The sequence below is a fragment of the Delphinapterus leucas genome, chromosome 2, assembly GCF_059928025.1.
Source record: "Delphinapterus leucas isolate spDelLeu-1000000601 "Yukka" chromosome 2, BTC_Dleu_Yukka2, whole genome shotgun sequence".
Taxonomy (NCBI): Eukaryota; Metazoa; Chordata; class Mammalia; order Artiodactyla; family Monodontidae; genus Delphinapterus; species Delphinapterus leucas.
In genome coordinates this window covers 138,930,841-138,954,828 of record NC_143130.1, presented here as the reverse complement: position 1 = coordinate 138,954,828, position 23,988 = coordinate 138,930,841, and the positions used below count along the sequence as shown (strand labels likewise).

The following is a 23,988-nucleotide window of genomic DNA, read 5'->3' as shown; positions in this document are numbered from 1 at the left end:
TGTGCCATTCATACTTTGGAAGTTGGAAAAGTATAGAATGGTCAGACTGGCTTAGGGATAGTCAACTTATTATCCATCTAGCTTAAGTTGTTTAGGCGTCTGCCCAAGGCCACTGGTGTCATTCTGAGTTAAATATATGAGCTGTAGGATGTAGCAGGTAATTTTACATAAAAGCAGCCATGGTAATGAGATACTGCTCTTGAGTTGTTTGTATAGTAGTTAAGTATTCTGGTATAACGATTTGCTGTTTAAACTATACAGATGCTCAAAGTCCGGCAACACCCTGCTGCTAAACTCAGTGACCTCAGGAAAGCATGACAGTTGAATGGAGTGATACTGGCATGAAGCCAATAAAGGGTGTGTGTATGCCTGGCACGCTTGGCCTGAGTTCAGACTGTTTCTTCCAATACTCATTTTTCCACTCAGTATCAGTTCTGTTTCCACATGTATTCTAATTTATTTTTAAGCATAAAATGTGGGTATTTTTATTTCAACTTTACAGATCAAGAAATTCTTTAAGTGACAGGATAGGGGCTTTCTGAATCCTTAAATCCACTCCTCAAAGTAAAAAAAATTAAATTCTAAAGGTTAACAGTGTCTGATGACCGACAATCATCTCACTAAATACAAAATTGGGCAGTGGCATCAATTGCCTACAAAGTTGGTAGGTACTTTTTACACAACAGCCCAGCAGGATATGATCTTTAGGTTATAGATGAGTGAAGAAATGGAGTTTTGAATTAATCTGATTCCAAAGCATCTGTCTGCAGTATTTTAACTAAGGAATTTTACAACAGGCATAAAGCAGCATCCTAATGCTGAATAAATATGTGCTCAGCTACCCCCACCAATTTTGTCAAGCAGATATTAACCAAACTTCAGTCGTTACAAGACAAAGATTTAATGAAAGTTTGTCAGTGGGTATGTATTAATCCAAAGGGCTAAACAGTTAAATAGAAGTAAATGGAGTAAATGTTACATGTTATCATCATCTGATTCATCTTCTTCCTTCAAAGATTCCTGTTAAAGAGAAAAGTGTTGAAAATCAATTTTTAGCATTGCTATAATAGCCTGAATCTTGTCATTAAAATTCTTTGTAAGTGAAAATGAACACTGGTTTAGAATAAGACATTCAAGTAAAGAAACGGGTAACTAAAGTACATCTTGCTGTAACAATCAATGACTATATTCTTGATAGGATACACACAGTATGAAAGCATTAAACGTCCTGGAAAAACTGCCATTTTCACAAGCACAAAAAAACTTTTTTTGGAACCAGGGCAACTTTATCCCCATTGAGGATAACCTAGAAAGTTTTCATCCTTCAGTTCAGCTCAACTCTTAAGGGTTATTTAATAAAATTCAATGTATCTCCATATCTTCAGCTAGAATCGTTTTCATGCTGTGGCTTACCTTGGCATATTTCTCTGCCTCTTCCCTTATATCTTTTGGAACAATTTCATGTCTTCCGTTAGTTACTGTAAATTAAGCCATATATTTAAATGAATTAAAAACGAGGACTGTAATTGTGATTTGCAAATACCATATAATCTAGCCAATCTACAAGTGTAATACCAGATTCTCTGAACTCATCTTTGTGTGTTTTCCCTACATAACATATTAGATCTGCCCAAATTTAGCTCTTATAATAAAGAATACATTATGCTAAGATTTATCCTGATGCTGTTAAGTCCTGAGCATTCATTCACAGCACGGTTAGATTTTAAAAGCTGTCCTTGAAGCCCTACAGTTGCCATGCTAGAAAGAAAAATGGTGATTTCCCAGTAATTCTTTTTTAAAACATGCAATGGGGCTTCCCTGGTGGCGCAGTGGTTGAGAGTCCGCCTGCCGATGCAGGGGACACGGGTTCGTGCCCGGGTCCGGGAGGATCCCGCATGCCGCGGAGCGGCTGGGCCCATGAGCCATGGCTGCTGAGCCTGCGCGTCCGGAGCCTGTGCCCCACAACGGGAGAGGCCACAACAGTGAGAGGCCCAGGTACCGCAAAAAAAAAAAAAAAAAAAATGCAATGGATGTTTCAAAAAAAGTAAATAAACTACTCACAACTTTAGTCAATTATTAAGCAGAGCTTTTCCTTCAAAAAGAGAGTACCTCCTAAATTTGTTCTGGCTCTGTTTGTATTAGAAGGGCACCCAGTGGTCAGAACACATTGTGGCCAATATTGCAGTTGAATGTGTGCCTATTTCATGACCCAGCAATTCCACTCTTCACATATATTTCTAAAATGCTACTACATATGTGTACCACAATAGATGTACAAGATGTCCACAGCTGCATTGTTCATTTTACAGTAAACAAACACTGGAAAGTGCCTAACGGTGTAACAACAGAAGAGGAGATGAATAAAGTGTTATTTTCAGACAACAGAACACTGTACAGCAAGCCAAATGAACAAAAATACTACTGTACGTAACAAAACTGATTTACACAAATATAATTTTGTGAAAAGAAATGAGGAACAAAAGAATCCATAATGTCTAATTCCATTTATATAAAATTCAACAACAGGCCAAGAACTATGGTGTTAGGATTCAGGATAGTGGTTACCTCTGGGGAGAAGCCTAAGGGGTGATCTGGGGGGCTGGTCTACTTGTTGACCAAAGCAGTATTTACATGAATGTATCCACATGTTGTGACAGTTATCAATTCATTTGTTATTTGTGTACTCTTATATGTGTATACACCATTACTAATTTTTTGTTGTTTTTAAGAAAAAATAAGGCACCCAGTAGTACGTTAGGTTTGGTACAGATGACTCTGAGAGCAAATAAATGTAGAAAAATAACTTACTTTCACCAACCCAGCTGAGCTCTAGTTCAAAAGCTTTATCCTTAACTTCATCATGTACTATGTAAATTCTAGAACAGAAAGAGGACGTTAACATTCATTTGGTCATCTACATACATAGTTCATGCACCCAGCTCAGCAAATTAGAACAGCCATTCCTAATATAAGTATCTATAAAATGATACACACATTATATACAGTCTATTATGAAAATTACACTAGGACTGATAAAAAAATTAAACACTCACTACAAAGGATTCAATATACCTTACACCTTTACAACCCAAGTTGTTTATTTTGATACATTCTTTTTTGTGTGTGTGTGTGCTGTATGCAGGCCTCTCACTGTTGTGGCCTCTCCCGTTGCGGAGCACAGGCTCCGGACGCGCAGGCTCAGCGGCCATGGCTCACGAGCCTAGCCACTCTGCGGCATGTGGGATCTTCCCGGACCGGGGCACGAACCCGTGTCCCCTACATCGGCAGGCGGACTCTCAACCACTGCGCCACCAGGGAAGCCCTTGATACATTCTTTTAGAGACATACCTGAAAGATACCTCCTAAGGAACATATATTGAAATGGGAAAAGGCCATCATTCCCTGTGTGCCTTTTCAGTATTTTTTTAAACAAACTAATTCATTAGTTTACAATTAGTGGTCTCTTCATTCTATACCTTCTTGGCAGGAATATTTTTAAACCTGGCCTTCAAACAGTACATGACAAATTGCTGCCAGCAAGAAGGCACTGTCACACAACATATTAAAGTAGAAGTAAGAACAAAGTATCAGCAAAACTTTCTTATTTTATACTTTCCACCATCTTACACAACAAAGTAACAAAAGTAATTTGGAGAGTATTCCTAAAGCCTTGCTTTAAGAAAGCACCTTAAAATTGCTAGAACTAAGTAAAATAAGCATAGTGCTCTGCTCCATTTTATTAAATGATAAAGGGATGGCTTTCCTACACGGAACAAAGTAGAGTCTAGTGTTATATTTAAACATAAAAGGTGCAGGAAGAACTGATTTCCAGAAGACTTCTCAGTGAAGGAAATTGAGTTATCATGTTAAACTGCTGTGCAATTCAATAAGGATTATTTACTTTTTAACTAGTTCTATTATATGTTAGTTGCCAGTGTCCCCTAGGTTGTTATTAACTGACAGTCATAGAATGGAATGGATTCTGCTTCTTCACAACTGGAAAGGGGGGAAGGGTCTCATGGTAAAGGGGGGTGGGGGTGGGAAGTGAGGGTAGCAGGAGTGGTGGACGATTAGTACAAAATTATAAAACACTTGTGATTTTAATACTTTGCTACAACCATCAGTATAGAGATTAAGGGTACCATTCAAATAGTATATTTATTATTATATAATAGAGCCCTCCAAGACCTTTTTTTCCCTTGCATGTGTTATTAGATGTAAAACCTGAGACACGTGCACAAAATGCTGACTAGACCGTGTTCATGTAGTTCTAATGTGGAATAGTTAGAATTCTCTGTGAATTCTCTGGAATATTACATTTATTACTTTTAACTCTGAAAAGCTGGCTGCAACACCAGCATTTTATTAGATTTTTTGAAATACCAAATGCCTGCATTCTTTGATGTAAAAAAAAATCATGGACTTCGAAGCATGTTCACTGAGCTTTTACTGGCTTTGTTGTTGCTTATTATTACTGTAATATGAACTATTTCAGGCTTTCTTCAGCTATTTCTAGATGTTTTGAAACACTGCTCTTCTCATCTTGTTACAACTTTAGCTGTAGACCTTAAAGTTGTAAGCTAAGGTTAATATTATCGGGACTTCTGAGATTTAAGAAGTCGGGAGCTATCAAATGAAGTCCCTAGAGGTTCACTATATCCTCCTATTCTTGAATTCTGTCACCTGAATAGGAGTATATTTCGTCAAAAGCTATTTTTCCCCATCCTATTCATTGTCACTTGGATATTCTCCTTAATGAGTCTTCTGAGAATGTTGGATTCACCTTCTAAAACTTATGCAACAAGTTATTTCCAAACAAAACGGCCTCTTAGGATTAATGTATAAGGTAAGGTCAAGTGAAATATTTTTGTCAATGCTAAGGAAAATTTCAACTTACATTTTTGCAACTTCTTTAACAACATCACAGCAGGTCATTTCTTTCATCTACAGAAAATAAAATATATATTCATTATGTTATGATTCAAAGAAGAATGCTTTCCACTTGTGTAACTTTCCAGATTCTTTCCACAACTTTTATCAGTAACCCCATGCTCCTGAGATAGCTTCTCAGATATAAAACCAAAGAAAATAACCTGAAATACAAAAAGACCAGAACCAAAGTTTTTTATTTACAGTGTAATGTTTTTTAATGATTATGCCAAAACATATTCTGGACAACCCTTGGGCACCACTAACTTTGTGAAAAATACTAAAGTTTATAAAAATCTAGATTCCTTTATGAATTTATTCACAGGCAGACCCTGACATTTAAAACATTAGCAAAGAAATGTTTTTTCTTTTCTTCTTTACAGCCAATTCAGGATAATAAAATGTAAACAAACCACGAATACCTTCTATATTCTAGAGGGGGATGAAGGAGTGAAATAAATTGTCTCTCATGAAACTGTTCAAGACAAAAATGCAAAATGTCAGGGAAAGCTTTGAATAACCAAGATCTGAGTGCAGTCTTAGTTGGATCTGATTTGATTTTGAGGAAAATAAATGAACGGCACAAAGCAAAAGTGAACATTTGGAAATCAGGGTAGAAAAACAGCCCTTAAATGCCCAGCAGAAAAGTCTGCTGTACTGTAGGTACTGGAAGTAACCAACGCAAAAAATTTTTTTAGGTATATGTGTTTCTGAACACAACTGACAAAGAGCAAACTAGTGTTCATATTCTGGATATGTGGAGGAGGATGGAAAATGGCGAAAAATAATGAATATAGTCATACAGCAGTCCAGACTTGAGGTGTATATCTAGGCTTATTATTTATTTTTGGTATTTTTTTTATATTTAGAAATCTTGATGCCCCAGCTTATACAAATACGTAAAATATTGGAAAATAACAACTGTTCACTCAATCTAGATGGAGATATTTTGTTGTACAGTGTCTTTTCTGATGATTAATTTTTGTCATGTTAAAACTGGGAGTGAAGAAAAGGAAAATATCAATATTCATACTTTTGCCCTTACATGTTAAGTTCTATATTTAGTATATTAATTGTAACATACAAAGACAAACTTAAACTTGAAAAGATACATCTTAAATGTCAAAAATATTTTTATATATGTTGGTAAAGTTTATTTCATAAAATTATATTCTTGGTAAAACAGAACACAAGCAGAAAAGCAGACCAGAATAATGCAGGGGTTGGCAAACTCTTTTTGTAAAGAGCCAAGTAGTAAATATTTTATTAGACTTATTGGAATATGGTCTTTGGTCCCCGTCACCAACTAAACTCCACTGTTGTACTAGGGCAAAAGCCAAGAGACTGAATATGGCTGGGTTTCAATAAAACTTTAAAAAGCATTGCAACTAGAGATTATCATATGAAGTGAAGTCAGAGAAAGACAAATAACCATATGACATCACTTATATGTGCAATCTGAAATATGACACAAATGAACTTATCTATGTAACAAAAACAGACTCAGACACAGAGAACAGAGCTGTGGTTGCCAAGGGGGAGGGGACTGGGGGAGGGATGGAGTGGGAGGTTGGGGTTGGCAGATGTAACTATTATATACAGAATGGATAAACAAGGTTCTGCTGTACAGCACAAGGAACTATATTCAATATCCTATGATAAACCATAATAGAAAAGAATATAAAAAAAGAATTTGTATAACTGAATCACTTTGCTGTACAGCAGAAATCAGCACAACATTGTAAATCAACTATACTTCACTTTAAAAAAAAAAAATGCAGGCAGTGGGCCAGTTTGCTAACCTCTGATTTAGAGCATATGTTTTCATCATTAAGTGTACATGTTCCTCAATAGAAGTAATCGTTCTCAATTCTTAGGTACGATTTGTTAGTATTCCCATTCCTTGCTAGGATTTAACCACAGAGGACAAAAGGATAATTGTACTAAACAATCTATTTTCAAATTTCCACATAATACTACGGAGAGATCAAAGCAAAAGAGAAGATAGAAGAAGACAGGAACTTAGCACAAACCAGGGAGTATATAATGGAAAAGAACACTGGTCTAAGAGTTATTAGGTCTGTGAATTGTTCATAAGCAATGTTCTATGACTCTAGCCAGTGTGTTTAACCCAGGGCTGGACTTGGACTAAGTGATCTCTAAAGTCCTTTTGTCAATTTTATCAATACTAAAATACCAAACATAAATTAGGCTTTTATAGGTCTAGAACTTGGCATTAAATTCCAAGCACTAAAAAAGTGTTTTCTAGGACCTAGCCTTAAATAAGCTGAATAAGTTAATTAGTTGAGCAAGGCTCCAGTACAGCATTAGTATTTAAATGTATATAAAATTTTTTCTCACTGTAATTTACCAAAATGTTGATGAATCATATGCCTGTCTTTTAGGGAAGTTTCTGATAAGCAATGAAGAGTTGGTGGGTACTGTTTCAATATAACGATCAATTTATGGCTAAAAGGAAAGCCAGCCAATTTTTAAGAAACCTTTTTCACACTAATAGATGATGGGTTCCCATGCCCTATTTAGCTAGGAACAAAAAGGAAAGAGAAGCAAAGGAGCACAGACTCTTAATGTGTAAGACTTCCACAGACAAAAGCTGTTCTCCAGATGGAAGAAATGATACAATAAAAGAGCAAAGTTCTCAGCCTAAGGGTCACAGGGCTCCATGAATGGGCTTCAAGGATTTTGTGACATTATATGAAGATTTGTTTGTATTTTTTTTGGATTAAGCAGCCACCAAAATCATAAAGGGATCCATGACCCAACTGTACAGGTAATATGCTAACAGCTTTCCTACTCAGCCACCTAGCTACTAGCTTCAGAAAGCTCTACTCAAAATGGCAAACCACACTTGGAGTAAAAGGTTTAGTTTGTGGTGATAAAATTTCACCACATGAGGATAATGCTATAGCAAAATTTCAAGCAGTAAATATGTTATGTATTACCTGAAGCTTTTCGATTTCTGTCTTTGCAGCTTGTCTGGCTTTGCCAATGGCACAGCCCCAATAACCCTATTTAAAAACATACACGAAAAATACATATGTATTATTAAATTAATATACTATCATAAGTCATTAATGACTACTGTTTATTTAAAGGTTAATGAAAGGTTGTTAAATGACATTCAAAAGCACATCTGGAGAAATACAGTCAAAAGACATTTTAATGACCACCAAGGGACTCAAAAAAATTAAAATAACTTAAATCTAGAATAATCTGTATTATTTTCAAGAAGTATATCCAAAGAAAAACAAATTATTTCATTATATATATACCCTTCATGAACTAGAAGCATTTCTGAGGACAGGAATAGAAAAAATTTTAGCATTCTGACAATGGAAGTTATTTGAGAGAAAGAAATAATTCCTAAGAGTTAAATAAGCCTTTTTTTAATATATACATATGAATTATGTGAATATATACTTTTTTTTTTTTTTTTTTGCCACACCAGCACAACTTGTGGGATTTTAGTTTCCCAACCAGGGATTGAACCTGGGGCCTCAGCAGTGAGAGCACGGAGTCCTAACCACTGGACAGCCAGGGAATCCCCTAATTTATACTGTAAAGGTTTTTTTACTTGTGTAACCAGTGTATAATGACAAAACATAACCTTCATTTTTTTTTAATGAGTATAATAAAAACCATAAAAATCTCAGAAGACACTTAAGGAAAGGTAATTAGAGAAAGGTCCAAGAAATCCCACTTGAAATCCTTTTTAAAAAGGGAATTGGGGAATTCCCTGGTGGTGCAGTGGTTAGGACACAGGCTTTCACTGCCATGGACCTGGGTTAGATCCTTGGGTGGGAAACTAAGATCCCACAAGCCGTGTGGCACAGCCAAAAAAACACAACAAAAACAAAACTTTAAAAGGGATGGCATTGGGCTTCCCTGGTGGCGCAGTGGTTGAAGAGTCCGCCTGCCGATGCAGGGGACACGGGTTCGTGCCCCAGTCCGGGAAGATCCCACATGCTGCAGAGCGGCTGGGCCCGTGAGCCATGGCCGCTGGGCCTGCACGTCCGGAGCCTGTGCTCCGCGACGGGAGAGGCCACAACAGTGAGAGGCCCGCGTACCGCAAAAAAAAAAAAAAAAAAGGACGGCATTACATTCACTTTTACATTCATTTTTAAGATACTGCTAATATTTGTAGTAATAAAGGAAATAGCACATATTCAAGATGTTATCTTCACTATGCAGTTTCTATAATAGCATATTTAAAGCCACAAATCTGGGACTTCCCTGATGGTCCAGTGGTTAAGACTCCACACTCCCAATGCAGGGGGCGATCCCTGCTGGGTGAACTAAGATCCTGCTTGTGGCATGGCTCGGTCAGAAAACAAACAAACAAAAAAAGCCACAGATCTTCCTCTGCCTCACATCCATAGGTTATTGTCATTAATGTTAAAACAAGAAAAAATGTTACCTTCCTTGAATGAATATTAAAGAAACCTCATATAATCCAAATACATGATTTAAGTGCTAATGAGAGACCATTAAACTAGAAACAGAATTTCAGATGATTCAAAACTACTCACATATGAAACACCCGATGGGTCAATCATGTAGAGCTGTGCACCATCATTCACACTGTAAGACCCTAACATGAAACTACATAAAAGTAAATTAGTAATTTTAAACCATGATTCTTAATACCAGAAAAGTATTAACAAGTACAGTGATAGGGCTTCTCTGGTGGCACAGTGGTTAAGAATCCGCCTGCCAATGCAGGGGACCCAGGTTCGAGCCCTGGTCCGGGAAGATCCCACATGCTGCGGAGCAACTAAGCCCATGCGCCACAACTACTGAGCCTGCGCTCTAGAGCCCGCAAGCTACAACTACTTAAGCCCAAGCACCTAGAGCCCGTGCTCTGCAACAAGAGAAGCCACCGCAATAAGAAGACCGCGAACGGCAACGCAGAGCAGCCCCCACTCGCCGCAACTACAGAATGCCCGTGCGCAGCAACAAAGACTCAATGCAGCCAAAAATAAATAAATTTATAATAATAAATAAAATTTAAAAAATAAAAAGTACTGTGATAAAAATGCAATTGTACTTTCTAAGACAAACATTTACTAATACCCATATAACTCATACTAAGCACTTTGATAATGTAGTTTGGATAAAAACTAGTATATACTTGAAAACTTTTCACAATTCATGTGCCTTTGTTTAGTATTAAACTTTCTGATGAAACTTTCCTGAGAGGATAGCAGTGGAGAGAAAGGAGTACTGATAGATGGACAAGTAATAAGGGGGCCCAACAGCTAAAGGAATAAACATGAAAAAGCCAAGGGGACAAAATTCCTGATGTGAATACGTTGAAACTACCTAAAACTCTTGTTCCACCCTTCATTCTTTTCTGGCTATTCCCCGGTATTCCTCCATTTATTTTCCTGCCATAAAAATTGCAGGAAAATTGGTTCAATGCATTTTTTTTATGCTCAACAAACTAAAATTAGGGTATTAAAAAATCATATGAATTACTGATATTTTGAAATTACAAGTAGAAAAGAAACCAGCCTTATCATTTCATGTGCAGAATATTGTAACAGCTACATCCCATTTAAGAACATCTGACCTATTGCTTAAAGTATATCAGATGGAAACTAATGAGAAAACTGAAGTGTCAGTATAATTGGCTACTAAATAGTAACAACATGGAATATATTTAAAATCAGTTTGCCATTTCCTGAAAATGTTTGGGTTTAGTTCCAGATAATTTTTCCCCCAGTTTTATTGGGAAATAATTGACATACATTGCTATATAAATGTAAGGTGCACAGCATGATGGTCTGATTTACATACACTGTGAAATGATTAGCACAATAGGTTTAGTTAACATGCATCATCTCATATAGATACAATTAAAAGAAAAAAAAACTTCCTCCTTTTGTGGAAAACTCTAAGGGATCTACTATATTAAAAATTTTCCTTTTTATCACACATCAGTGTTAACTATAGTCATCATGTTGTACATTATATCCCTAGTACTTTAAAAGTTTATATAGGGCTTCCCTGGTGGCGCAGTGGTTGGGAGTCCGCCTGCCAATGCAGGGGACATGGGTTCGTGCCCCAGTCCGGGAAGATCCCACATGCCACGGAGTGGCTGGGCCCGTGAGACATGGCCACTGAGCCTGCGCATCCAGAGCCTGTGCTCCGCAACGGGAGAGGCCACAACAGTGAGACGCCCACATACCGCAAAAAAAAATAATAATAATTAAAAAAAAAAAAGTTTTATATACCTTTTGGGACTTACCTGGTGGGGCAGTGGTTGGGGATCTGCCTGCCAGTGCAGGGGACATGGGTTTGAGCGCTGGTCCTGGAAGATCCCACATGCCACGGAGCAGCAACTAAGCCCGTGCATCACAACCACTGAGCCTACGCTCTAGAGCCTGCGAGCCACAACTACTGAGCCCATGCGCCGCAACTACTGAAGCCCACATGCCTAGAGCCCGTGCTCCACAACAAAGACAAGCCACCACAATGACAAGCCCGTGCACTGCAACGAAGAGTAGCCCCCTCTCGCTGCAACTAGAGAAAGCCCGTGCACAGCAACGAGGACCCAACGCAGCCAAAAATAAATTAGTTTAAAAAAAAGTTTATATACCTTTTGACCACCTTCCTCCAGAAAATTTATTATAATTAGATTAAAATATTACTATGAATTCTGTGTTTTATCCTGTCCAAATCTACAGTCTTTCAGTTTTTATTTTTAAGTACATCATTTTATTTAATCACTGCCCTAATACTTCTTGATGATACTTCATTTTTTAAGGGTATAAAAGGCTAATTAGATTCTGAGAAAACAAATACCTACAGTACAGATATCACTGAATATCTCAGTAAATTTCATACCTGCAGCCAAAAGGTCTAACAGCACTGTAGAGTGTATAGGCATGTACATACATGGCCACTCTGTCTGCAAGATGCTGTGGGGAAAAACAGAAGAGCTTATTAATACTCTTCTCTTTCTGTTCCAAAGGCTCTTCAACATGTTATCAGCTTACTTTTAGTGGAATGTTATATCCAAAGTTAGATCTAAAGTTGGAAGCCTCTTCTCTCGCAATGTCTGCTAAAGAACGAGCATCTGCCAACAAACCCGCTACGGCCTGAAAGAAAAATAAAGTACCAATTCAGTAGATAACATTCCTATCACAAATCAAGGAAAGTATGTAATTATTACAGGCTTATTTGATATTTTTAACAAGTATCACCATTAGAATAAATCTGTTTGGCTTAAAGGTCTTTCTTTACAAGGCATTCTGGCATTTTGATGCTTGAGTACGGGATTACAATTTGGAAATTTCCCAAGTGTGACTACATTGTTTTGTCCATTGATCACATTCAGAAAAACCTCCATGTCTCCCCATTCTCCACTTCATTATAAAGAACAAAACAACAACAAAGAAGAATATAACCATTTGTTTTGGTTAGAACTGATCCTTTATTTAAAGCCATTCTGTGTTCAAAAAGCTATTAAAAGTTTTCACCTAAAAGGCACAACCTCAAATTCCTTTTTCAGCTTACTAATAAATTGTAATGCCAAACCAAAACATGACAAACCACAAATCTGGTGGCTTAGAATTGTAATCACCAAACCACGTGCTGAGACATCCCAGGGCATTATAGTGAACTCAGAGTTGTGGGGCATTTTAAGTTTGGGGGAAACATATGTTGAAGTAGTTAACGGTTTCAACATTAGATCATTCTACATTCTTTTTACTGCCATCTGCTCGTTGAAAAGCTGGGTTGCCATGATATAAAATAAGTACTGTGCAAAAAACAATGCGGAACAGGAAACGGGGTGGAGGTGGGGGGCGGCATGTAATCCAATTCCAAAGTTTAAGAAGTTGTGCAGTACACATTAGTTAACTGTGACTGTTTAAAAATAAAAATATTTTTCTTTTGCTGTATGTGGTGAGTTTGTTTTTGTTTTGTTTTTACAGCTACTAAGTTTTTAGGACACAACCACTTAGCTGTTTAGACCTACATATATAATAAACAACCACTGGGTATTTCTTTTGGTCTAGGGAAGCCATGAAAACAGAAAAAACTACTGAAACACTTATGGGTACTGGGAACCAGTGGCACAGAAGATTTGCAGAATTTAAAAATAAGTACTATCAAAATTTTTAATAGCCTTTTTTTCTACTGCTACCTAGTAGTAGTAATAATGATGAAAATCCTTAACATATTATTGATCATTCATTACATGCTAATAAGCATTTTACATAATTATACATGAAGGTAGGTAGGTACTATTACCACAATAGTTTTTCAGGTTAGAAAACTGCTGTTTAGAATAACTTCCACAAGGATACCCAGGTAGTAATTTTCACCATTTAAACAATCTTCCATTGCTTTGGATAAAACCCACTGTGGAGTCTAAAAATTTATCAAATCACTTGGAGACAGAACATTAATCCTTCATTTTCTCCAACCCTGTTCAATGTCTAATGTTTTGCCAATTTCCAGCTATAAGGAATGCCATCAATTTCCTGGCTTTAAATAACAAATGAGACAAATGTGAAAATTCTAGGATGATAAAATTCTTTCCATCACTAAAGTGCTTATAAGCATATATGATTTTTTTCCAAAATATACCTATCTAAAGTTTTTTTAAGTGAAAGAAAGCAGGATTCCTTACCTCATACCAGCTAGGTTATAATCTGGCAAGTTTCAAGAAAACATACCAGTTTCACTGGCAATAATAAATTTGTTCAGGAGAGAAAACAAGTTCAAAAAAAAAAATCTGAAGAAGCAAAAAAAAAAAAAAATTTTATCTGTAGCTTTATAGTTTACTGGCTATATTTTGCTAGTCCTTTTTGTGTTTGTAACACATCTCATTTAGAAATAACAAAGCTACTAGTATTTCAGCAGAATGAGTGGATCCTACAGGATCTCACCCTGCAGAATGGTCTCTAGAGTAACACACAGACCATGCAGACCCAAGTATGAATCCCAGCATATTTCTTTACCACCTGTGCGTCTTTTTCTCATCTGTAAAAATGGGATTAATGTTACTTGCACTGGGTTGTCAGGATTAAATGAGATAATTTATGTAAAGAACTAGCATAGTACCTAGCACACAGTGTTCTTTTCTTCCTTGACTTTTCAGTAAGCAAAGTTAAAAATCATTTCTTTTCTTTTTTTTTTTGGATTGTTGCTCTTACTGAAGAAAGTCTGACATCTATATAGGATGACTTCAGTATATACCAGTAATGTATCTATGTCTTGGCCTGCAACTGTGCAAAGCAGTCACTCAAGATACCAGCTGCATGAAATAAATAGTGATGCTTATGAAGCTACCAGAAAGCATGTGTTCACTTTTCCCTTCATCAGACATCCTTTCCTGATGCTCCACCTTACTATAAAGGTCTTCTCTTTCTGATAACATCTTCAGTGTAACAGTGATCCCCAGAAGGGATACAAAAAGCCAAAGATTCATTGCCTCTCAAGCATGTACCTTCATTGATCTATACTGCCAAGATTTCTTTTTAACCCATACTTCTCACCCCTCCCCCCTCCCCTCCTTTTCTTAAGGCAACTTGGTTTTTCATATCTATCTCCAATCAGGTTATACAATAAGAATGCTACCTTCCTTTTAGACAGTGGGCTGTTCACAAACCAGTAACTTTCTGATTACTTCTATAGCTGCTCTCTGCTGTTTCTGCCTCAATGCTAAAGTATTAAATGGGTTCTTAACAATCACATTTTCACATATTCCAGTTAGTTACTTGACAAGAAACTGGACAAGGCAAAAAGGAACATTTTTAAATGTAACCTTACCATTCCGACATGCCGATCAACATTAAAAAGTCGTTTGTTAGAACCTTCTTCATAAAGTTTAGAAAGGACTAATTTTTCTACCCCAAAGACAACGCCATCTTTACATCTGATTCCAATAGCTGTACTGAAACAAGTAGAAGAAAATCAATTTTTTTAACTGAAAATAAAAGAAACTTTGTAAACCCAAGTTTAAAAAAAAAAAACCACAAAAACAGGCAAATTTGTTTCTTAAAGCATATCAAGTCTTTAAAATAAATACATTTGAAAACTAGAAAGGACAGTCTAAAATGTGATGAATTAGATCCATATAAATAATCATGTGACCAAAAAAATCTCGTATCATGACATGGAAAGATATTAATACATAAGTGAAAAAAGATGCCAACAAAATATGTACCAAATGGCACAGTGTCTAGCATATATTAGCCATCTTACAAAAAATGCCGACTAAAGTCATGTGCAATTAAAACTGGTACGTAAGGGCTTCCCTGGTGGCGCAGTGGCTAAGAATCCGCCTGCCAATGCAGGGGACATGGGTTCGAGTCCTGGGCAGGGAAGATCCTGCATGCCGCGGAGCAACTAAGCCCGTGCGCCACAACTACTGAGCCTGCGCTCTAGAGCTCGCAAGCCACAACTACTGAGCCCGTGTGCCACAACTACTGAAGCCCATGCGCCTAGAGCCCGTGCTCCACAACAAATAGAAGCCACGGCAATGAGAAGCCCGCGCACCGCAACAAAGAGTAGCCCCCCGCTGACCACACTAGAGAAAGCCGGCATGCAGCAACGAAAACCCAACGCAGCCAAAAAAATTAATTTATTATTTAAAAAAAAAATGGTACATAATATGCATACAAAAGACAGGCTACATACAAACTAAAAAGTTACCAGTGACTATTCTCGGTGGAAAGATTACAATTCTTTTTCTTTCTTTTGCTTTTTCTGCAATAATCATGTGTTGCTTACTATTTAAGTGTAAAAGAATAAACATTTTGTACAACTGTTTAAAACAAAGTAGATCAAAAAATAATCTGAAGTAAAAGGTGGAGAAATTATACATTGCCATTTCAAGATGAAAATACATGAATTACTTTAACCTTCTAATTCTTTTAACAAAGAGAAACAACCAGAAAAATGAGCTGAGCCACATGCACAAATATGTAAAGAATTGCAGACACTCCTTCCCCCACACTTCAGGTATCTTTTCAAGTTTAAACTCCTTGGCCCAGCTTTCAGCACTCCCCAAGAATCTGCAAAGCCCATCTAGCGAATTCAGTTTCCTGTTATAGAGGTCTTGTGCTCTACCAAATTCAACCTCACTGTCACCCCTCAAACACCTTAATGTTCATTTTTGCTTTTCTGTCTTTATTGCGGATATCCTGGGTACTAGAATACACTTCCTCCTCACCACTGCCCATTTAAATAAATTTCCACAAACTTTTGCAAAGTCACTTGAATAGCCTCAGGTAGCCATTCCCAATTATCCCAACTCATCATCTTCCTCACCTTTCAGAACCTAAAACATTCTTTTTTCTAAACTAAAAGTTCTAAAAGTGTGGTTTGTGAGGTCAAAATTATTTTCATAAAAATACAAAGACAGGGGCTTCCCTGGTGGCGCAGTGGTTGAGAGTCCGCCTGCCTATGCAGGGGACACGGGTTCGTGCCCCGGTCCGGGTGGATCCCACGTGCCTTGGAGCGGCTGGGCCCGTGGGCCCTGGCCGCTGAGCCGGTGCATCCGGAGCCTGTGCTCCGCAGCAGGAGAGGCCACAACGGTGAGAGGCCCTCGTACCGCAAAAAAAAAAAAAAAAAAGTGTGATATTTCTGATAGTTTATAATGAAATATGTCTAATTTGGAAGCTCTGTTATAACTCAGTGAACCAATATTTTCCAAATGACCAACTCACAATGTTGACGGGTAAAACATGCAAAGTGTAAGACAGCCCAACAGATTTTAATGTAAAAGTAGAAAAAGTTCATTGTTATGTTTTCTGACTCCACACTGCAACTAATCTTTAAGAAACTAACATTTGTCCAGTTTTGGTATAGTATCATAAAACAACATGAAGCCTGATTTGTTTCACAAGCTCCAACAAAAGTAACAACATACTGAAGCAGGAGATATGAGACTCTCTTTAATTAAGATTCAATTAATTATTGAGATTTACAAAAATGTAAAACAATGCCACTCTTCTCACTACATTTTTTTCTATGTTTTGGAAAAGTAATTTGCATTAAAAATGTTATTAATGGGCTTCCTGGTGGCGCAGTGGTTGAGAATCTGCCTGCTAATGCAGGGGACACGGGTTCGAGCCCTGGTCTGGGAGGATCCCACATGCCGCGGAGCAACTAGGCCCGTGAGCCACAACTACTGAGCCTGCGCATCTGGAGCCTGTGCTCTGCAACAAGAGAGGCCACGATAGTGAGAGACCCACGCACCGTGATGAAGAGTGGCCCCCGCTTGCCACAACTAGAGAAAGTCCTTGCACAGAAACGAAGACCCAACACAGCAAAAATAAATAAATTAATAAACTCCTACCCCCAACATCTTCAAAAAAAAATGTTATTAATGTTATTCAAATATTTTAATAAATGTTAATTTAAATTATTTGTTCACATGCAATTGTGTTTATTACTGTTACTTAAATGAATTTTTAAGTATTTTTAATTTTTCAGTTTCAATTTCTAATATGGTAAATATTGATGAACCAATAACCTGCATAAATAAATGCTCTTCAGGGTGATGTTAAATATTGATAGAACCTACAGCCTACATAATTAAATGTTCTTCAAGGTCCTCAGTGATTTTTTTTTTCCAAGTATAAAGGGGTCCTAAGACCAAAATTTTGTGTACATTTTTGTTCCAAACAATCTAGACTTTCAGTTATGTTGCTCAATCTTCCTTTCATATCCTGTCTCCTAAATGAGGCTAAAGGGAACGATTATAATTTTACCCCTTTTTTCCTTTTGCATATTACCTGCTAGAAGCATACTTTTATAAAATAGTTTTGATCATGATATATATATATATATATTTTTTTTAATAAAATGTTTTTAAGTATTCACTTATATGTCAATTATTTGTTTTGGTAGTTCCTATGCTTAACGTAACAGGTACTCAAAAGTATTTGCCTTCTAAATTCCCGAGATTGAATTTCTATCTCCAGGACTTCCCTGGCAGTCCAGTGGTTAAGACTCCACGCTTCCATTGTAGGGGGCATGGGTTTGATCCCTGGCTGGAGAACTAAAATCTGACATGCTGTACAGGCACGGCCAAAAAATAGTAATATAAATAAAAAATTTTTAAAAAAAGAATTTATCTCTTTTTAATGCAGGAATATAATCATATCAAATTATTTGGTTAAATGTTTTCTATCAGTTTATATGCCAGACTCGTAAGAAAATTCATATGTAATTTTTCTATTTTCTACTTTCTGTGCCCACAAAACAAACATTTTCAAATTTCATTCTTATGGTAAGGTATATGAAGTAGTTAGGTTAGATGTCCACATCCCAATTTTACAGACAGAAAAGTAACATTCAGAGGACTGAATAGTGGAAACCTATATAATATTACCATTAGGCAGCAGCTAGGAGAAAAATTCACATCTTCTGATCCTCATCCAGTATTCCATCATACCAAGTTACACAGATCCCTTTAAAAGAGGAACTTTCCTAGTAATTTTTCTTTATGCAGAAAAAAATACATTAATTTTTAATGTTTCCATTTTTAAAAATTATATTTCTTCAAGTTTGCTTAAATGTAACTGTTTTAAACCATATTTAGAAATACATTATAGAAAACAAATTACTAAGATACACAGACCCTCACAGGCTAGTCTCAATTTTCTGGGTTACAGATGACTTCAAAATGCATCTCCAGTTTTTCTCTTAGTTAAGACATCTCCCACCAGTTTTTTACGCCAATGAAAATGGAAGAATGCAAAGGAGGAAGAGAAAAACAATGACTTCCTCAAGTCTTTCTCCAGCTCCTTGGCCTATGAGCCTATCTTCTTTTACCAACAGGAAAAAAAATGTGTCAACTTATTTTTTTCCTTTTTCTTTTTTAGGTCTTTAATCCATTTTGAGTTTATTTTTGTGTCTGGTGTGAAAAAATGTTTTAATTTCACTCTTTTACATGTAGCTGTCCAGTTTCCCCAGTACACTTATTTGCTTTCATTTTTTTTAATTTTTAAATTTTTTTATTGTCAACTTTTTTCTTGAATTTGACTCTCTTCTGAACTCTTTCAGGCCTTGTACACAACGACAAATACAGTGCAGCCTAAAATTCTTAACAGCCTTACTTCTATTATATTATCAGATACTGACAGTTTGTAAGTAACAATATCTATAATAATACATTTAAACAGAGAATCTACTAGCTTCATTAACAAATCCTGTAAGAAGACTTAAAATATATTTTTGCTCAAAAACTTTAAAATACTATTTCATAAACCATTAGAAATCCACATACCTTCTTTCTACCACCCAGAAAATGGAACAAAAAATGAACATTTATTTATTCAGTAACTACTGAGGGCTACGTGCTAGCCCATGCAAAGACCAGTTACAGTCTCTACCCTCATGAAACTTCCATAATCAAATATCGAAGATACTAGTAGAAAGTGAAAAAACTACATCTACACGTGGACTTTTCTAAAATTCTGGAAACATTTCCCTACTACACAGGTTTTCATTATAATGAAAACACCAAGCTCAAACACCAACACCATTTGTTTAGTAGGCCTAAAAAAAATTTTTTGAGAGCTCTGAATGAGACGTCATGAACGAAATTTTTTAAGTCCTTTATTTCATCCCAAAGCTGCTGTAGATTCAAAAATACGATTATTATTTTTATATATATATATATATATAAAAAACTGAATCACTGAGCTGTACACTTGAAACTAACACAACATTGTAAATTAACTATACCTCAATAAAAAATTAAAGGGGCTTCCCTGGTGGCTCAGTGGTTAAGAATCTGCCTGCCAATGCAGGGGACGTTCGAGCCCTGGCACAGGAAGATCCCACATGCCAAGGAGCAACTAAGCAACTCAGCCCATGCACCACAACTACTGAGCCTGTGCTCTAGAGCCCGTGAGCAACAGCTACTGTAGCCCCCGTGCCACAACTACTGAAGCCTGCCCGCCTAGAGCCTGTGCTCTGCAACGAGAAGCCACCGCAATGAGAAGCCCAGGCACCGCAATGAAGAGTTGCTCCTGCTCGCCACAACTAGAGAAAGCCTGTGCGCAGCAACAAAGACCCAACACAGCCATAAATAAATAAACAAACAAACTCTATTAAAAAAAAATTAAAAATGAAACCAGTTTGTGCAGACTATGTTCAATTAGAAATGATTTTTTTTTAAATGATCATATATGAGACACAGATATAGAGAACAAACGTATGGACACCAAGGGGGGAAAGCGGTGGGGGGTGGTGTTGGTGGTGGGATGAATTGGGAGATTGGGATTGACATGTATACACTGATGTGTATAAAATGGATGACTAATAAGAACCTGCTGTATAAAAAAAAAAAATTAAAAAAAAAAAGATCATATAACTGATTGCAAAAATTCTTCAATATAAGACTCAGAGAGGGCTTCCCTGGTGGCGCAGTGGTTGAGAGTCCGCCTGCCGATGCAGGGGACACGGGTTCGTGCCCCGGTCTGGGAAGATGCCACGTGCCACGGAGCGGCTGGGCCCGTGAGCCATGGCCACTGAGCCTGTGCGTCCAGAGCCTGTGCTCCACAATGGGAGAGGCCACAACAGTGAGAGGCCCGTGTACCGCAAAAAAAAAAAAAAAGACTCAGAGAATTTGTCAATAAGCCAGTAATTCAACTAAGATGTTACAGTGGTGGCAAGGAATCATTTTAGTGAATTACTCTAAACAAAAAAAGACAGAGTGAAGGAAATAAGTCCAACGGGAAAATATCTTAGTGATCCTACACCTTTTGGAGTATGGCAGCAGAAGAGAAAAATAAAAAACATCCCTGCTGAGATGATCATGTGACCAACTGCACAGGACATTTAAAACACAAGGAAATAAAAGATCAGACGATAAAGTCACAATCCTAATGGCCAAGGAAAACAATGATATGTATCAGGAATTTGAAAAAGGAAAAAAGGTCTAGCAAAGATGTTGATGAATTTGGTTTTATACACTCCATTTGAGACTTGGCAGAATGTCTAAGTGGATAATTCTGGAGTCAACTGAAAATATAGGCACATGGAAAGATCTGGCCTAAAGAGAGATCTGGAAATGACTAATAAATTGAGATTATTTTAGGGCATATATTATTCTCTGCCAAAGTAACATAACAAACCCTAATTACCAAAAATATAGAAAAGAAGACATTTAATACCTGGTTAAAACACGGTAATTTCAAGTAAAACTGTTTCTTACCTACTATTTTCCACAGCCTTCATTGCATACTCAACTTGAAAAACTCTTCCATCAGGAGAGAATGTAGAGGCTGACAGGTCATACTAGGAGGAAAAGGCAATAATAAGCTTATAATGATGTATCTTTGGCAGTAATAACCTTACACTTTTTTTTTCCCCTAAATGGCTTACACATCAGAAATGTGTGTTAAATCTCAACACAGATTTTGCTTTAAAGAGAAAGGGGAAGCATGTCAGAGCAGCAACAGAAGCTAAGACAAAGTTATACACTTTAGATTTCTGCTAGAAAAGCAATGGATACAAGTCCTGCATCAAGTCAGAACTTTTCCCACACAGGACATGGCTCATTTCTGAAAAAACTGCTATGGTAAAAACAGCATTGGAGCATTTTAATTCATAGCTGTGGCACTAAGAAACTGAGGGACCTTGGACACATCATTTAGCATTCAGACATTTAATAAGCATCTATTATATGTTAGTCACTATAAGGAAATACAAAGACTACTCATTCTAGAAGTGCTTCATCTTCAAAAATCAGACCACGAACAAATCTAGGAGCTGAAGATACAGCAGTAAATCAGAAAAGGTACTATGATGAAAATAAGACAGGGTGAAGTGATAGTCTCAGGGACTACCACAGACTACCTGATCAAGTAAGGCATTGTTGGGGCAATTATATTTAGTTATTTAGGCTAAGCTAGAATTAATAACAAGTAATTAGTCATTTAGGATATGGAGGAGGAGCGTCCTGGTATTTGGCATAAAAGACCTTAGGGTAGAAATAAGCTGAGCACAATAAGAAAAAGAAATAAGGCCACTGTATCTTGAGCACCATAAGTGGTAAACAGAAGAGTAAACTATATCAGAGGCATATAAGGGCCAAACTATGTTAAGTCTTTTAGGCTGGAGTAGGAAGTTTACATTTCTATTCTAAATCCAACAGAAAGTCATTGGAGTTTGGGGGGGAAAGGGGGAGAGGTTATGTCTAATTTTTTTAAAACGTTGTTCATCTAGAAAATTAATTCATCTAGAAAATTAATTTGAGAGGGAACAAGAGTGGAAGCAGAGGTTAAGTATTCCAAAGGTAGTGTCTTAGACTATAGAAAAAGAGATGGAAGGTGTTATCGTTGGAGGGTACAATCAAAAAAACCTTGCTAATGGATTGGCCCTAGGAGTAGAGTAAAAAAGAAATTAAAAGTGCATCATAGATTATTTTTCATTTGCGCAACTAGAACTCGCCCATTCACTGAAATGAAAATTGTAGGAGATGCAAAATGGCAAGGGAAAAAGAAAACCCAGAGATCTACCTTGGACATGTCATTTGAAATGGCTATTAATCAAGTGGAGAGAAATGTCAAGAAGACAGCTCTTCATATCCAGAGTTCTTGGGACAAGTAAAGACAAGAGATAAGTCTTCAACAGTGGTGCTTCCTGGTCTCAGTCTGTTGATTTGTTAAATGAAGATCCTTAACTCTACCACTGTAATACCGAAATATCTCACCTGGTTATATTGTCAAATATTTTTAAAGGGTTTGTAAAACCCTTTAGAACATTATTAATCTAAGGTAATATTAATGTAGTTGCAAAGTCAATTTGCTACAACAGGCATTACTGAGCATCAACTAATCCAAAAACGACATGACAATCTTAGCATCTCATAACCGAATAGATTAAACCATTCCAAGTATAAGTTGCGTATTATCAAACTCGGAAAACCAGTATTTGGGCCTAATGGTGAGTATAAGTCTTGTGCACAGTAGGAGTATAAAATGAACTGAGAAACCCATCATTCAATGTCTCTAGTGAAAACCACCAATAAATATTTCTAAACAAAAACTGTATTTTCTACATGGAGAAATACATAAAAGGAGTAAGCAGAAGATTGCATATATGCAGTTCGTTTGACAAAGGAAAGTAGTAGGCCGAAAAAGTTAACAAATCCAAATCCAAAATCCTGAACTGTCTCTTCAAAATCAGAAGCGGTTAAGTCTGTAGCTAACCATTTAAACGCTTAACGGTACTGACACCTCATAGTGCTGTTAAGTAATTTGTACAGGAAAAGCTGAGACACAGGAAAAATGGAAAGGATTCTTCCGATTCCGCTTTTTAGACTATTTTTCTTATCAGTTCTGAGAAGGCTCCAGGGACTCATACAGAGCGGTCCATCACTACACTGGAAGGAAAGACAGAGAATCCCCGTGAGGCAGCAGCACCCCAGGAACTGCAAAGGGGTTCCTTGGAAAGCGGCGTCTCAGCCCTTGTACTCTCAAGCCGCCTTGCCTCAGTGGTTCTCAAGAGGCTAACTGTCGCCCAAACCCTTCACTCACACACAATTTCAGGCCCCACGAGTTTTCACTTTCGGTTTCCCTAAGCGATTAAAGAAAGTGACTCAGCAACCCAAAGCGGCTCCAAATCTAACTGCTGCGCGGCAAGCCCGCCACACCTGAGCTGAGAAGCTTCAAGCCACGGTCACTGCAGACGCGGGCCTAGCAATCAGCGTCGGAAAGACCCCCCGGTCCACCGCGCAACTGGAAGCGGCCCACCTGCCTCCAGGAAGTACCAGCGCACCCCGGGCCGGCGCACCCCTCGCGGTCCGTCCGCGTTCCCTTCTCACGCTAATCCTTATGTAGACTATCACGCCGAGAGACAACGAACTCACCCCGGTGCCAATTGAACTCATCGCGCTAAAACCCACGGGGACGCCTAGGTCTGCAGGATCTAAAGCGATACCCCTACACTGCAGCACGCAGACGAGTAACAGGCTCTCTCATTGGCTGTTCTTTCCACCAATAGCCTTCTCTGTGGCTCGTTCCTGGGGCCTTAGCCCAGGAACAGAGGATTGTGGGAAAAGGA

General features: G+C 37.5%; 1 protein-coding gene across 2 annotated transcripts; it reads right to left on the bottom strand.

The window, feature by feature from the left end:
- Positions 1-881: 881 nt before the first annotated feature.
- Positions 882-23,921, bottom strand: PSMA3 (proteasome 20S subunit alpha 3). 2 transcript variants are annotated; one of them, XM_022570472.2, is made up of 11 exons: positions 23,795-23,921; positions 21,137-21,219; positions 14,734-14,857; positions 11,952-12,053; positions 11,800-11,873; positions 9,480-9,552; positions 7,893-7,958; positions 4,898-4,944; positions 2,809-2,876; positions 1,414-1,478; positions 882-1,020 (listed from the first exon to the last, which is right to left on the bottom strand). In XM_022570472.2, exons 1-11 carry the CDS (start codon positions 23,813-23,815, stop codon positions 976-978), a joined length of 768 nt encoding a protein of 255 aa, XP_022426180.1. In that variant the 5' UTR covers positions 23,816-23,921; the 3' UTR covers positions 882-975. The 2 variants fall into 2 exon arrangements, with proteins under 2 accessions (XP_022426180.1, XP_022426181.1); XM_022570473.1 differs by lacking the exon at positions 23,795-23,921 and adding an exon at positions 22,443-22,466.
- Between the last annotated feature and the right edge of the window lie 67 nt (positions 23,922-23,988).

Excerpts from the sequence above, each read along its gene's own strand:
- PSMA3 (XM_022570472.2), bottom strand. The coding sequence starts at position 23,815 with ATGAGTTCAATTGGCACCGGG. Across the intron at positions 7,959-9,479 it reads ACCCATCGGGTGTTTCATAT|GGTTATTGGGGCTGTGCCAT; the intron begins GTGAGTAGTTTT and ends GTTTTTAAATAG. Across the intron at positions 4,945-7,892 it reads CAGAAATCGAAAAGCTTCAG|ATGAAAGAAATGACCTGCTG; the intron begins GTAATACATAAC and ends TATTTTCTGTAG.